Consider the following 17,334-nt stretch of genomic DNA (forward strand, 5'->3'; position numbering starts at 1 on the left):
TGAATCCAAAAAGGATTTTGGGAGGGGAGAGAGGACCTTTTCTGTGCCTGTGTTTACAGTTCCCAGGCACAGCTAGGTCTGTGATTGGTCAGGACTAATCAGCAGGTCCAGGCCAAAAAACATTGGCCTGGACCTGATTGATCAGTTCTGAACCCAATCAGACCAGCGGCGGGGCCGGGGGTACGCAGGAGCGTGCAACACTTTGCCCAGGAGCGGCCGCCTGCTGCAGTAAATCTGCGGTGGACGGTCGTCAAGTGGTTAGAATGTATCAGATGCTTACATTTTGGACTTCTTTTTATATCTCATTATTGGGTAGAGTAGCTGCCATTAAAATGAATATCCCCCTAAATTCAAGTTCGCCAAATCTTATTTCACATAAATTTAATCTAACCTTAATACATTTGTATAGCATAATATACCACCTAGATATTCTAGATTGATCCTGTACTGTTCCCAAAAATGAGGAGGATTAAGTCTACCACAGGTATGGCTTTATTGTCTAGTCTCTTGATAAAAACAATTGTCACAATCAAACATTGTGGACACCAAAGTTCCCTGGATCAGATTGGAAGCAAATATATCTCTACATAGTTCCTTCCAGGCTTGCTTTTGTCTAATGCCATCCCCATAAAAGAAATAGCAGCACCCAATCTTTTAGTAGCTCAGTCTCCTAAACTTTGGGAGCATTATATATATATATACAGTATATATATATATAACATTTATTTAAATCATTAAGGGTGGTGGCCTAGTACAAATCTAATTACAGACTGGAAATCCAACTGGTATAGTTCCACAACCCCTTCACAAGAGGCATAACATGTTTTGTGTATTTTGCTTCCTCAGGAGCAAAAGGTGCTGATACAGAATGGCCCTGGCCAATACCAATCAATACAATTGTAGATCTAGAGTAGATGCAATTAAAGTATGTTAATGGAAAATATTTTATACTGTCCATGACTCCAAATCTGCCTCTTGTAGCATCTATCTGTAACAGAATAACCATCATTGTTTATAATTTCTCCTATTTAATTTGTGTCAAGGAATTATTATTATTATAATATGCTATTATTTTACTTGCATCTAGTAAGGTCACGTTGCAATAAAACAAGAAAGCTTAGACCTCTGTGGTATACTAATGTGTTTTTACTAAACAAAAATGATGTAATATACACAATTACAATTATAGGAATGCAATGTAAGACTGACAGATATACCCATAACAAGCAAAATGCTACCTACTTCCTAGCAAAAACTATGCGCTGTATACACGAGAAATATGCTTAAAAGTTACTTAGCTCTGATTATAGAGGCTTCGTGATCCCCATGGGTATGAGTATCCCAGGCTTACTCTACAAGCAGTTGCTGGAGATCAGGCAAAAGCGTCTTCAGCTATAACTTCTTCTGGCTGGTACAGACCTTCCTTGGTGTTAAGTCATTATGGAGTCCTACTGTTGGTCTCTATTGATGGCTTTTTTTTAGAGAGACTAGGCAGCCAATCCCACATGGGTGTATCCTTATTCTAAGTGTTACACTGATATAAACATTCTCCAAGACTGTGAGTCTAAGAAAGTCACAACACAAGGATATACAGTTATATATATATATATGCAAATTGGGTGACTATATGGTAATGTTCACCCTTCTTGAGCTGTAACAGGATACCTTTTTATGTTATAATCTGTTTTAGAATTTTTCTTTCTCTTTTTTTGATCACAGCCATTATATATGTGACTTAACTGTACTTTACCATACAAATTTTGTATAGATCCACTGTATGTGACATTTCTTTGTCATGTTGTTACTTAATAAAAGTTTGTATACAAAAAATATATACTTTTTTTCTATTTTGGAACAGTTTTCCTGATAAAATAGATCTCTTACTACTTACCATTAAATGAGGGCCTAATTTATCTTTAAAAAACAATATATCACCTGAATATATTAAGTGGTTACAATGTACTGTTTTAATAACACACTATGACATGTGATATCAGGCAGAACACACGCATGTGTTTTGCTATGTTGCTACCCTACACATAATAAAGGTGTCAGTGTAGCTCAATGAAGCTCCGGAACCTTTTTAAGCATCATGCTTTACACATTTTTTAACTGCATGTTTTTATGCTTTAGTTGCATCTTTTTGTTAAACAGTGAAGACATTAATTATCAAAAGCATGCTAGTATTTTTTTTTTTTTTTTTATAAAGTCACATAATTGGTATTACAGCATTAAACTGGAAGTTCAGTCAAAATCTAAAGCTAAGCCTACCCTCATCCCCATTCTAACACTGAAAAGAAAAGATGTGTATACTTACCTGTTCTGAAGCCACTCCAGTCAAGTCCCATGATCAACTGTCAGCAGTGGCTTCAATGTAGAGGAGGGAAAGCCAACAATGAAGGCCCCATAGTAAGTCTATGGGTAACGTCATCTCCCAGGCATTTGCAGCCCTTGTCAGCAATCTCTCCTCTACCCAGAAGCTGCCGCTGGAGAGATCATGCGACTGGATCAAAGTGGCTTCAGAATAGGTAAGTATAGACATCTTTTTCTTTACAGTGTTAGATAGAAAATGCTTAGAAAAAGGATGGGAGTAGGTTATGCCTTAGTTAGATTTTTACTGAATTTCCACTTTAAAAGCTAAAATTGCAGGTAAAAAAAATGTGCATTTATTTTTTTTCTCAGCAGATTGTGGGTGCTATCTCAGGCTTTCACAGACTCTCAGGATAGTTGTCTACCTGTACATCGAATGGGCAGGCAGTTACCTGAGAGCAGGAAGAATCAATTAACTCACCGGTGCCTTTGTACTTCAAGAACTACAAGACATCATCTGCAATGGCTGAAAGTACTTGTAGTCTATCCAGGAACCTGTGACTGAATAACATGGCCATGTGGGCAAAGCCCCGCTGTTCTCAAATTGTGACAGCGGGGAGAAGATCCCCCACTCACTCTCATGGGGGGGATCAGGCATGCGGGGTGCAGATGCTGGAACATGTTACATGTTTCAGCCTAAAAACAGTGAACTTATTGTTTAGGTCCAATGCATTTTGCCCAATGGCAATATTTCATCAAGATATCCAGATTTTCACTGCATTTTCAACAAAGTAAAAAGTCACAATTTTGCTCATACATATTTTGCATTCAAATTTTATCCATGCACACAGTTTTATTTATAAGCTTAGAAAGGAGAAAAGCAGGCTTTTGTTCATAGTTTCATAGTGAATGTCCACTGTCTTGGAAATACCCCATACTAAGTGTACCTTGAAAGTAATGTTTATTAAGGCATTGTTTTATTTTAAAATCAGTATTGAAAGAAACTGCAAAAATATGTATTTTTGTATTATTTTTCTATTTAGCTTGTGGACTTTGAAAGGGGAATCCGAAGATATCATATTCAAGTAAGAGCAGAAAATAAATACAAGTCTGAATTAAATGATACTGCCACCATAAGGGTTTATGTTGTAGATGTTGATGAACCTCCAGTGTTTCTCAGTAAAGAATACTACATGGAAATCCTTGAAAATGCTACAGTTGGTTCATTTGTTGGTACAGTGACTGCAAAAGACCCTGACATCACCAACAACATAATTAGGTACAATTATTTTTTTTTTTTTTATTTCATGCACAAGGGACATGGGAAAAACATCCAATATATACAGTGACATATTTATGTCCAATAGGTATGGAATTCTTCCAAATAAGTATTCAAGTTTCTTTGAAATTTATTCAAACAATGGATCTATCATCACAAATAAACCTCTGGATAGGGAAACTGAACCTTGGCATAATTTTACCATAACAGCAACTGAGGCACGTGAGTGATGTTTTGTTGAATATTTAGTACTTTTTTCCACTATTACATTGTTGTTGATGTATGGGAAATCTAGGTTAAAGGGCATAACTGCAAAGATGAAAGCCACCAAATGACACTCTAGGGCAGTGATGGCGAACCTTGGCACCCCAGATCTTTTGGAACTACATTTCCCATGATGCTCAACTACACTGCAGTGTGCATGAGAATCATGGGAAATGTAGTTCCAAAACATCTGGGGTGCCAATGTTCGCCATCACTGCTCTAGGGGGTCCATCTGATTTACCCCTAAAATCATCTTCGGAAGCTGACACTTCTGGGAGAGTCAATCTCGTGGTCCTCCACTTCACTCAGTGTTTCCTCTTGCTGATTTCCATGTTGTGACAAGATAGAATAGTGACATGGAGGTAGGTGGGAGGAACCACTAAGCACAGTGTAGGACCATGAAATCAACAGCCCCAGAAGTGTTTGTTTCTGAAGAGTATTTCTGGGAATAATTCCCATTGATCAGAGGCAGTGTTTGGTGGTGCAGTTAATGGGAGATGTTAGTATTGCAGGTATGGTTTTATTTGCACTTTTATATAAACAACAGAGTCAATTCTCAATGAATTCCTTCTTTAATTGAAAAAAACACTATGCATTGTATTTTTTTTTTTTTTTTCAGAAAACCTTGCCCTGGTTTCAGTAGTAGAAGTGTATATCCGAGTTATTGATGTAAATGATCATCCTCCAGAGCTTCAAAATGAGTATGATATATATGTTTGTGAGAAAACAAAAGCAGGGGAGGTGAGGCTTGCAACCTTTCTTCACATATTTTACATAATATTTAACTTTGCAGTAAAAAATAAGTGCTGGTTAAAGTCAGTTTTTTTTTACCCTCACTCTTATATAACAAAGAGTGAAAAAATATAGACAATAAAAAAATATATAGCATAAACAACTCCTACACAAGCCATGTCGTAATTTAATGTTCATAAAATCACATTTCATTTTCAATTGCAATTTTCTGTAAAATTCAAAGCAATATGCAGCATCTCTCATTAGAGCACAGGAAGAATATCAGTTTAACAATAATGAACCAAAAACTTAAAATCAGAATGGGTATGTGATAAGTCTGGTAAAAAAAAAGAGTTATTTCTTCACAGCAACAAAAGGTAAGAATCTAAGAAGTTCGATAAAAATCCCTGCAATGTACAGGGAAGTTACCTAGAGGAAACAGAAGTTCAAAATAAAGCAATACGTTGAAATCAATAAATGGAGTGGTATATAAGGTGATTACAGGTTGGGTTTTTTTATCCTTTACATATGTTTACATGCACATATTTATGTATATTTGTGTGTGTTGTATACTGTATTCTATATACATGCATACTATGTGTGTGTGCGTAACAATAATAACCCTTGAACCTTTGCTATATGTTCGTAATTACACTGAATTGCAGCTCAGGTCTTTGCAGTGCACACCTAAACCCAATTAAAAATGGTCAAATAGACTGTTCAACATGAAGACACGGAAAGAAATCGGCCTGACCTTTTTCTTTCTATCTGACTGTTCATGCCTTGGATTATTCCTGTAAATAGTTTGGACTGTGTTTATGATCAACTTGTCTGTCATTATATAAATATTTGGCCCATTATTTTTGCTTATGACAGTCATTGCTTTGTTTACCTCTCTGGGACATGGACTCTCCTTAAGATCTTTATGTCTGTGTCTATTCTGACCATTAGTCTTCTGACCCAGTCACTGTACTGAACTTCCACCATTTTAATATCTGGTCTGCCTGTTAGTCCACTGAATTGTATGACATTAGATAGAAACAGTTGGTGGTTACCTTCAGTGAAAATGCACCACCAGTAGACCCAGCAACTATGCAATTATTACATTTTCCAGCAAAAGCCTAGTTTCACATCACCCCATTCAATTCCCATGCTTCTCTATTGGTCCTGTAAATGTGACCAACAGCCTTAATGATCAAGAGTCTCAGGCAATGGAAAGGGCAGGATATAGTTTGGCTTTGATGGACTTTTGTGATCATTAGACTGGTCTCAGGGTTATTACATCCAGTTATTTGTTTTGTTTAGAAGTGCCTCCATGGAGTTTTACCCAATGCACCATCCTAACAATTTCCCTATAAGCTGTTACACTTCAGCCCAAAATAGACTGCGCGTAGAACACTCCCAGCATTTATGCAGCAATTGGCAGCCCCAAAAGCAGGGGAATGAATAACCAGGTATAGAGTGATAAATGTACATGGGGACAAGGTACCATCTTATCAATGCTTATTTATTTGGCAGTACATCTGGGCATTTGTAAGAAACAGATTGAAGTCAAGTCATTGCCTGTATTGGGCACAACAAGTTATTTTTTTCCAGCTAGAAACATAGGTAAGAGAAGAACTAGCCACCATCTCTGACCCTGGCTGTATCCACTGGCATGCCTTGGAGGCACCAAGACGTGCAGCAGCCGTGGAAATAAACAGGTTTTTTCCAACCGTGTTCTCGCAGCCAGCGTGGTGGCTCAGCTTAGAGCTTTCTCAAGCCAAAAGGGCACAGATTCTGCATGATCAGGGGACTTGACCCCCTGATGAGGAGCCTGGCTAAATCTAAGCCACACAGTGGAGAGGATGATTTGGAAGAAGTGAGCGACCCCTGTACAACACATTCTATGGACACTGGTCAGGCAAATCCCATAGCTCTTTCTTTCCCACAAGTGGCCAAGCTATATCTGATACAACCCTTAAAGAGATGATTCTGTCATTAGGAGCATCTTTCATGCTGATCTGCTATCTGGCTTACACCAATGCAGAGCTGAGGTACAGGTCCTGGGAGACGGATCATAACAGCACCTACAAGTGGAAATATTCGGCAAGCCTGGTGATAACCCACAACAGGTCCTCAAATACCATCCATACCTTAGAAGAAGGGCAACATCTGTTGAAGAGTTGGGACAGCCTCCCAGTGACTCCCCCCTAAGTGTAGTCCCCTGCCTAGACCGAATTCCTCACACACCCGGTCAAAGGTCTTATATAAGTGTAAATCCTCTGCACCTGACGTATCTTGATCTCAACAATCCACACATTGTTCCTTGGGCAATCCCTGGTCCTTTGGATGGGCATCCACCACCTTATTGGTTTCCCCATCCTTTTTGCAGCTTACACTGTTGGAAGTCCCTCCCAAAATGGTCTTCCATTTTTATACTCCAACCTTGGGGATAGTTTCTGTCCTGTTTTTCCCTGTTGGAACTCATGTTGGCTCTTTACTACTGCTTTATCACTCTTGGTTCTGACTTGGTTTGCATATAAATCAGAGTACAATGTCAGATGTTGGATCTGGTATGGAACTTCCTAAGCACCCCACATGCTGATGCTGCTTGTTTATTCCTCTCCACGGGCTGCTAAGCCCATGTTTTGTCTTGTTTAATACTCCTCTACTGTTTTTAGATCATACTATGTCCTCCTTCATGTATGGGACTCACAATATTATCCCTTAATGCTCACAGGCTCAACCACTCAGCTAAATGGCAGACCATGTGGAAAGAAGCCCAAAACCACAAGGTGGACATAATAGATATCCAGGAGCCATGTTTCCAAGAGAATACAGTTCTATTCTGTAAGCATCAAAACTTTCCCCATATATTCTTGTCTACAGCATCTGTTAAGAAGAGGGGTGCCCTCGTGGTGATCAGGGACTCTGTATCCTTAACACTACATGCCTCAATTCTGGACTCTGAGGGTAGATTTATCATTTTGAACTGCACTCTTAATGCTAACCTATTCACGATTGTTTCTATCTATGCCCCCAATTCGCACCAAATGAGGTTATTTTTTAAGCAGATTTCTAGAGTGCGAAAGGGAAATGTACTGATCTGTGGTGACTTCAATATGGTTCCAGAATCCTTCACTTGAATCATCCTCACTGTATAGGGGCCACACAGTATTTTTGAATGGCCTACTTTACAGTGAAGCACTGTATAATGTCTGGCTATGCCATCATGCCAATGAAAGAGATTTTACCTTTTTCTAATGTAGACACAATTCCTATTCCAGGATAGATCTCTTTGTAGTAGTTAAATGTCCGTTACAACAAACGTTATCCTCTGTAATATACAATATTACCTGGTTTGATCATGCAGCGATTAGCATTACCCTATAGGTAGAAAATATTTGTCTCCAAGATTTTAACTGGAGTTGTAACAATGCAATAGTCCAATCCCCTTTACACACAAATCTACTGACACAACATGTGCAGACTTTCTTCTCTAACAATGACACATCTGAAGTCTCAGCAATCACCTTGTGAATCTCACACAAGACCTACATGGGGGTATACTCATGCAGCTAGGCGCTAACTCAAAGGAACAGTATCAGTCCTCCCTCTCTAAAATACTGCAGGATATTCATCTCCTGGAAACAAAAAAAAGCCTACCCAAATCCCCAACTGTCTGAATCATTGACTAAGCTGCGCAAAGACTTACGAAACATGATGGCCCATGACCACTAAAAAAATATATGTGTTGCCGGAAACCCAAATATTAGGCACAACACAACAAAGCAGGGACTTTTCTGGCTTCTAGACTTAAAGTCCATAAGGCCAATTCTAGAATCCTCTGTATTTTTTATCCCTTTACCAAAAATAAACTTCTTAATCCCCAAGATATTGTGGATGCATTCGCTGACTATTACAGATATTTATATAACTTAAAAGAAGATCCCTCAACCTTCTGAAGAGGACGTACACTCCTTTCTCAATAAAATATGCCTTCCTAACCTTTCACAATTGGCATACTTGAACTCTCTGTTCGCTATGGAAGAAATTGCCAAGACTTTAGATACCTTGCCCATCGATAAATCACCTGGCCCAGATGGTTTTACACATCTCCACCCCGTCAGCCCAAGTTTTTACATTTGGCCTTCTCTCTAAGCCTTTTTTCATTTCTATTAGAACCCATCAGGGATGTCCTCTATCTTCTTCTATTTTTACCTTCATGATAGAACCCCTGGCAGAATCTATCCTGACGCATCCACATATTTCAGGTTTCAGACTCCAGGGCAAATCCCATACGGTATGCCTATTCATGGATGATGATATTCTATCCCTAACAAACGCATTGATTTCACTACCCTTTGTCTACCAAAAAATGACTGCTTTCAGTAATATATTCTATTACAAAGTAAACTTTACAAAGTCCCTGCTTTTGGATTCAGGGGTGCAAAAGCATACCGAAACCCATGTGTATCAACTACCATACACGTGGGCGTTCTGAGGTATCCCGTATCTTGGCATAACCTTGACCCCATCTGTTTCATTAATAGCGGAGGCAAACTATAAACCTTTAGTAACAAAAATTAAATGAGAATTACCCTAATCCTCCAACAAAGAATTTTCTTGGACGGGCAGGCTGGCTGCATACAAATGATGGTGCTCCAGCAGATTTTGTACTTATTCTGTACACTGTCTATTCCTATCCTATTCCAAAATCTTTCATTCCTCACTAGTCTTCTTCGGCAATATACCTTGCAAGCTAAGCGTCCGAGATGCTTCTGGTCTCATATGATAAAACATAAAATAGTTGGGGAGTTTAGTGTGACTGATTTGAAAGATTATTACCTGGCAACACAACTGATGCAGATAAAGTATCAGTTTTTCCATGGCCTAACACTTTGGGTACATGCATGCAATGGTAAAAGTGCAGCACCTTTCCACCCTTCTAATGGCAGACTGTTGGAAACCACTCCAGTTAAGTAGCCCCCCATCTACGGTACAACCTTCTATTTTAGCATGAATGGCTTTGCTGGTACACGCTGGAGACCCCTTTAAGGCACAGCAACTATGGATGCCATTTATGGCATTGGAAATTCTTATCCCACATTTGTCAGTTCAGAGGTGGTGTGATGGGGGCATTCAGTGGGTAGAGGACATCCTTGATAATTTCCCAGCTAAGCTTTGTTCCTATATTTGGATAACCATATTTCTGGGCAACTATCCCATCCCAATGATAAAGCTCACTCCCTTGATACAAACCTACTATGGATCTCCTTCTTCTTGTCTAAAAGGCATCTGTCTCCTTTACAATACCGTTTCGTACAAAACTATGTTCTGCAAATCTAGTCCTCACCTGAGATGGAAGAAAGATCTACAGAATACCTGTACCCAACACAATGGCTCCAGGATTTTACATTTACATGTTATTTTCCACTGTACTAATCACTGGGAACACTCGCTGGTACTTTATACCCTACCAAGTAGCTCAATTTTATCTCTCCTAATTGCCTCTATGTTGGTGCAACTGTGGTCATGTAGGCGGCCTCCATCATACTCTCTGGTCTTGCAAGAGCCTTACAACTTCTGGTACCAAATGTTTGGTCTAATCTCCTCAGTCACATTTATCCTAACTCCACCTAACCCATCCATTCTAAATTTATAAATTGAAAAAATTTCACCTAATTTTTTGCCTAATTGTTGCCCATTTACTGTTAGCATCCAGAACCATAATAACCAGATACTGGAAGAAAGATTTTGTCCCTAATCTGTCCGAAGTGGTTACTTCTATCAACCTTACTTATGAATATGAAAAAATGTTGGTATGATAGATACGTTTATTCGCTCATGGAAACCGTGGTCCACCTGGGTCAAATACCCAACTATGTAAATATTTCTATTGGCATTGACCTTCTTTGAGCTTAGTACTATATTGCTTAGACCTCAGACATTTCATGATTTATCCAGACTGTTGATGCACCTGATGTCGTTTACATACTGTCCTTAATGTTTTTTTTTTTTATGTTTGTATAAAACCTAATAAAAATTATTGAAAGGAATGAGACAATGTGAGAAGAATTTTAGTTTTTCTTTTATACTGTTTCAAAGGGGATATAGTTAAACGGGGAGCTGGTGTATTTGACAGATACACAACATACGTTTTGAGCTACTGTACAATGTAGGGGACCTGGTATAAGTCTTTCAGGGATTTATAGGTCTTCACTCAACTGCAGGGGAACAGGCTATAGTCTAGATCATAGGCAGCAGAGAAAAGAGTATTACCTAGGACTGAAGTGACAGACGAATGGAAAAGGGGGAAGGGATTGTGACTGGGAGGCCAAAGAAGAAATAAAACAATGTAGATAGTAAGGTGGCTGTTTTTTTAAATCACCAAAATCCCCTCACAGAAGAAACCAGCCCGAATCTTTTGTTAAACATATACTGTATAATTTATTGAATACGACAGTAATAAATCATTATCACCATTACTCCTATAACAATTAAAAACACCACCTACTTCATGAAGAAGTCCCCTGAAATATGAATACTAGTCAATAATGGTGTATGAATTGACAAGCATAGTTGCAATAATATAAATTGATCGCATTTGTGAACAACAGAAGGAGCTCTGCAAGGGCACCTATCTGGGGAGAACTCAAGTTCTATAAATTCAACGTGAAGCATATAAAAGTACTAGCAATAATGATCACAAGGATAAACAAACAAAAATATTGATAAAGTGTGCACTTACCATCTATATGCTAAACACAGTTATTAACATCCTATCTAGTATTGTGACATTTTTATAGCTGACTAAACATCAAACATAACTGGAAACATCTTAACCATTATACCGAAAATCTATAATAATAACAAAAAGGCAAAAAGTAAGGCAATACAAAAAAGTGGAAAAATAACAACTGAAGTTTTTTGTAAAGTCGGCATTTACTGCTCTTGTGTCTAAATTTTCCTATTCAATCAGTAGGGTAGTAAGATGCTATGTTGGGAAGGGGCAGGCTAATTCACATGGTATTGCATGTCAATGGAGTTAGTAAGTGTGATATCTAGATATGGGAGGGCAAAATCCAAAACTATACAGCTGTCACCAGAACAAAAGGTGAGGATAAATCTTACAATGGGCATTTCCCCTTTTTCATTTTTAGAGAATTCCTCTCTTTATCCATTGTTTCTTCCTAAAGGTAGTGTGGATAAACTTCCCCAACTAGACAAGGCAATACAACATATACTGGTAGGGGTTTTAAGGCTCTTCTACTTTATGCAAAACTAAAGAAAATGCTTCTACTGCACCCACTGCATGTAATAAATATAATAAAGCAATTTTTAAAAAGAAGACTTTAGCTATTTAACCTTTTTTTCATTAATTATCAGTTTGAAAATAATAATAATATCACGTACCTGGTGCTAGAGGCCAATGGAGAGAGAGGGCTTCCCTTGCGGCTAAGTTCCAGACCCCCCTGAGGATGAGAACAGGAGAGGTCAGGCCCAAAGTAGCACGGGTCGCCTGCTGGATTGTGTGCAGAAGATCCAGAGTACAGCTGGAGTGCTGGAGTGGAATCAGCAGACAGGTGGCGCCCGTGAGGTGTTTGCAGGACTTGGATAATGCTGAGACTGGAACGTGGTCGGGTGGATAGCCAAGATCAGGAGCCAGGTGGATATCAGAGCAAGCGTGGTCAGGTGGATAGCCGAGATCAGGAGCCAGGTGGATATCAGAGCAAGCGTGGTCAGGTGGATAGCCGAGGTCAAACACAGGAAGCAATCAGGAGACAGGTCAAGGACAAGCCGGGTTGGTAACAGGAGACAGGAACTGGAATATCACAGGGATAACACACTGGAGGAGCTGAAGATCAACCAGCAACTAAAATCACTGGCAGGTTTCCTTAAATAGGCCCAGGTAAATTGCTGGTAGTGCTGCTGGGTCCTAAAGTCCTTCTCCTGCCAAAGTGCTGATAGCGCTGCTGGGTCCTAGAGCCCTTCTCCTGGTGTTTGTGCCCTGACAGTGCCCCCCCCTGACGGGCAGCCTCCGGATGCCTATTTGAGAAATTTTCTCTGGGTATTTGTCCTTAAACTCTTGGAGGAGTCTGGGGGCATGTACATTGGCTTCGGGTTCCCATGAGCTTTCTTCGGGTGGATACCCTTTCCATTTAATTAAGAATTGGGTTTGTCTCCCTCTCTTCCTGCAGTCCAGGATTGCTTCCACCTCGAATTCTGTGTCCTCACCAATCGTCACTGGCGGTGGAGGTGGCTCCACTCTCCCTGGAAATGGATCTGGAACAGTTGGTTTAAGCAAGGAGGTGTGAAAAACCGGATGGATCCTATATGAGTCAGGCAAAGATAGTTCGTAAGCCACTGGGTTAATTTCCCGTTTGATCTGAAAAGGCCCAATATACCTTGGCCCTAGCTTCCGTGAAGGGCAGGCCAATTTCAGGTTGGCAGTAGACAGCCACACTTTGTCCCCAACCTTGAAGGAAGGATTTCCCCTCCGTTTCCGATCAAAGTGTTTTTTGTAATCCACTTGGGCTTTCTGTATGGACTCCCGGAGGACCTGATAATTGTTTTGAATGAAAACAAGTCTGTCCTGCAAGGTAGGTACAGAAGTTTCAGGCATAATTTCAGGCAGGGCAGCAGGGTGGAATCCATAATTAGCCCAGAATGGGGACTGATTTGTAGCTGAATGGACAGAGTTATTATAGGCAAATTCCGCCAGCGGAAGCAGGGATGCCCAGTCATCTTGGGAAAAAGCTGAAAAGCAGCGGAGGTATTGCTCGAGGGTTTGGTTAGTACGCTCCGTTTGCCCATTACTTTGGGGATGGTAGGCAGATGATAAGCAGAGTTCCACTTCCAAGGCTTTACAAAGGGCTCTCCAAAACCTAGAGGTGAATTGCACCCCCCGATCCGAAACAATGTTCTTTGGTAGTCCATGAAGTCTTATGATCTCCTTGATAAACATGTGAGCGGTTTCCGCTGCAGAGGGAGTACCAATCATTGGTATGAAGTGGGCCATTTTTGATAATCGGTCTACCACAACAAGGATGGTCGTGAATCTTTCAGAGGGAGGAAGATCAACAATAAAATCCATAGAAATCATTTCCCAGGGGCGATTAGGGATAGGCAAGGGTCTTAATAACCCCCAGGCTTTGACTTTGTCACTTTTGCTACGTAGACATATGGTGCATGACTTGACGTAGGATCTACAGTCCCGACTGAGGTTAGGCCACCAAAAGGACCGCTGAATGAGCTCGTTAGTTTTACGGGCCCCAAAGTGCCCTGCAAGTCGGTGGTCGTGGAATGCCCTGAGAACCAGAGACCTAGCTTCTTGAGGTACAAAGATTTTGTCCTGGTGCCAAAGTAATCCACCCTGCCTCCTTAACGAGTCATGTTCGGATTCGGGGCACGATACAGAAGCTTGTTCAATGGATGCCTTTAGGTTAGGTTGAATCAGCAAAAAATTTTGGGCAGATAAGATAGTGCTTGGAGGAGCACATTCAGCAGATTCGGGGAACATCCTGGACAGGGCATCGGCTTTCCCATTTTTGGAACCTGGGCGGTATGTCAAGTGGAAATTAAATCTCGAAAAGAATAAGGCCCACCTGGCTTGTCGAGGTCTTAGGCGTTTTGCAGATCTTAAATATTCCAAATTTTTGTGATCTGTGAAGATCATAATTGGATGGTTAGCGCCCTCCAGGAGGTACCTCCATTCTTCGAGAGCGACTTTAATTGCCAGGAGTTCTCTGTCACCCACGTCATAGTTTCTTTCGGCCTGATTCAGCTTCCTGGAGCAATAGGCTACTGGGTGGAGCAGGGCCTTTGGGCCCTGACGCTGCGAGAGCACGGCTCCCGTAGCTACTTCGGATGCGTCCACCTCAAGGACAAAGGGAAGAGCTGGGTCAGGGTGTTGCAACACTGGAGCAGAGGTGAAGAGAGCCTTCAGTTTTTCGAAAGCCGCTTGAGAATCTTGGTTCCAGGAGAAGCGTGAGTGCAGGCGAGTGAGCTGGGTGATCGGGGCAATAATAGTTGAGAAATTCCGAATAAATTTCCTATAAAAATTAGCGAAGCCCACAAACCTCTGGACCCCTTTCTTGTCAGAAGGTGCAGGCCACTCCAAGATTGCTGATACCTTCTGAGGATCCATGGAAATCCCTTTCGTGGAGATTATGAGTCCTAAGAACTGGATAGATTGTTTCTCGAACTCACACTTTTCTGCTTTAGCATATAAGCCATGGGTTCTTAAGGTCTTTAACACTTTTCTGACGTGCTCTCGATGGAGTTCAAGCGAGGCTGAGAAAATTAGTATGTCGTCCAGATAGACGATTAAGAACAGGTCAAGGTATTCTCTGAAAATATCATTCACAAAATGTTGGAATGTGGCGGGGGCATTACATAGCCCGAAGGGCATCACAAGGTACTCAAAGTGACCAAAGCGTGTTCGGAAGGCGGTCTTCCACTCATCACCTTCCCTAATACGAACCAGGTTATAGGCCCCCCGCAAGTCCAACTTCGTGAAAACCTGGGCTGTTCGGAATCTTTGGAATAACTCAGGGACGAGAGGGAGTGGGTATCTGTTCTTGATAGTAATTTTATTAAGGTCCCTATAGTCAATGCATGGTCTGAGAGAACGATCCTTCTTCTCGACGAAGAAAATGCCAGCTCCAGCAGGTGACGATGAAGGGCGGATGAATCCTTTGGCAAGGTTTTCATCTATATATTGTCGGAGGGCCTCCAGCTCCACTTCGGATAACGGAAAGATGCGCCCAAAGGGGACTTCTGCTCCAGGTAGCAACTCAATTGGGCAGTCGTAGGACCGATGTGGGGGCAAGGCATCGGCACCTTTTTTTTTTTTTGTAAATCAATTTTTATTGAAAAGATAGGAAAATAGTAACAATACATGCAAACATGGTAAACAGTGGTACATTCTTATATGAGTATGAACGATACCAACAAGTAATAATTATTGTAGAAATGCCGGTTGCATACACAATCAAAGAAATACAGTGCAAAGAGCACACTACTTGCACTCAATCAAAACCAAAACCAAACTTGAGATAGGGATTGGCGCAGAATGTTGCGGAAGACGAGCTCCCACCCCCATTGGGTACACACTGTGGGAGCACCGTCTCCATTCTCTTATTTTCTCAGACACAGGGTCGCCACTACCTGTGTATGACTCCCCACCACAATTGCTGTGGAGGTGCCAACATCTTGTAGTTACTAAGAATGACCAAACAAACTATGAACATGGTATGGGGTAAAAGGAGGGAAGGGGCAGAGGGGGGAGGGGAATGTGCCACCAGTGCTATGAACATACAGCTGATAAAAGTATGCTAGCGTGTCATATCATGAGAGGAGATTACACAATTAGTCAGGAGGTTGATCAGTCCAAGATTTCCACTGTTTCTTGAAAACATCTGCCTTCCTAAGTTTGAAGGCGAGCATTTTTTCCATTTCATACTGGAGGGTTACTCTATTCTTAATCTCTGCTAGGCATGGAGGGCTAGTGGTCCTCCATTTGGCTGCTATAGCTATTCTAGTAGCAAACAATATATGCGCCAATACCTTCCTGGGACCCGGGGGGAAGGAATCCAAACCAAGCCCCAGCAAGGCCAGCTCAGGTGTAGGGTTACAAGCCATTCCCAACAATTGGGAAGCCCACTTAAAAACTACCTTCCACATGGGTTGAACCACCGGACAGCTCCAGAATATATGTAATATATTACCTTGCATTTGACAATCCCGCCAGCAGAGGGAGGAGAGCTTCTTATCCATAGCGTGGAGTCTAGCTGGGGTCATGTAATAACGATGAAACAGTTTCTGGGAGTTGTCCCAGTGGTCCACACATGCCGAAGACGAGCGGCTGTACTGGAATGCCCTCACCCACTGAGAAATATGGAAGGATTGGCCCAACTCTGTTTCCCATTTTAGAATGGTAGAGGTTTTGCTTAAAGGGGGTTGGAAATTAAAATATCTATAGCAAAGTGAGATACCCTTAATATTGGAACGGGATTTAGCAACAAGGAATTCCCAAAGTCTTTTAGGTATAAGGTTAGTTTTTGAGGTGTGGACCTTATTGTATGCTGAGATCTGGAACTTCGTTAACATGTCGAGGGCCGATTGGGGTTGGATTAAATGCTCGGAGAAGTGAAAACCCCTCCTTCTCCATTGCAGAGTCGAAACTCCCGGGACGAGCAGGTCATACGCCGCTAGGGGGGTACTGAGTTGAACACATTCTTCGTCACAGAAGTTTAGACCAAGCAGATGGGTCCACGCCTGTAAAGTAGCTTGGATGGTAGGGTAAGAAGAAAGACTAATTTTATGCAGGAGGCTAGCTGCAACAGTTAGAGCATGTAGGTTTTTACCTGGTGAAACCTGTCTTTCAATCTGATTCCATAGGTTATCCTCTTGATGTACAAACCAATAGCGGGCTTGTGCCAATACTGCTGCTCTATAATACGCTTGTGCATTGGGGAGACCAACTCCCCCTAGTTTGTGGTGTTTGTAAAGAGCGGTCAAGGCTATCCTAGGTGGTCTCCCATCCCAAATGAATTTCCGTAGCAGTGACGCTAGTTTATCGAAAAATAATTGGGGGATGGGGATGGGAAGTGTCCTAAAAAAATAAAGTAATTTCGGAAGTACCTGCATTCTGTAAGCAGCGATTCTGCCCAGCCAGGAGAGATGGACCTTCCTGATTTGGGAGAATTCGTCCGCAATGCTATTCAATAATGGCAGGAAGTTATAATCATACAATTTAGCTA

General features: G+C 41.2%; 1 protein-coding gene across 1 annotated transcript in view; it reads left to right on the forward strand.

The window, feature by feature from the left end:
- Positions 1-17,334, forward strand: part of LOC309556806 (cadherin-19-like) — a 200,829-nt gene that overhangs the window by 111,883 nt on the left and 71,612 nt on the right. The window contains exons 6-8 of the mRNA XM_082259323.1: positions 3,354-3,589; positions 3,678-3,811; positions 4,473-4,594. Coding sequence (XP_082115449.1) covers positions 3,354-3,589; positions 3,678-3,811; positions 4,473-4,594 — 492 coding nt within the window. The remainder of the gene's footprint in view (positions 1-3,353; positions 3,590-3,677; positions 3,812-4,472; positions 4,595-17,334) is intronic.

This window comes from Pelophylax lessonae (genome assembly GCF_965119305.1).
Source record: "Pelophylax lessonae genome assembly, chromosome: 5".
In the NCBI taxonomy this organism is placed as follows: domain Eukaryota; kingdom Metazoa; phylum Chordata; class Amphibia; order Anura; family Ranidae; genus Pelophylax; species Pelophylax lessonae.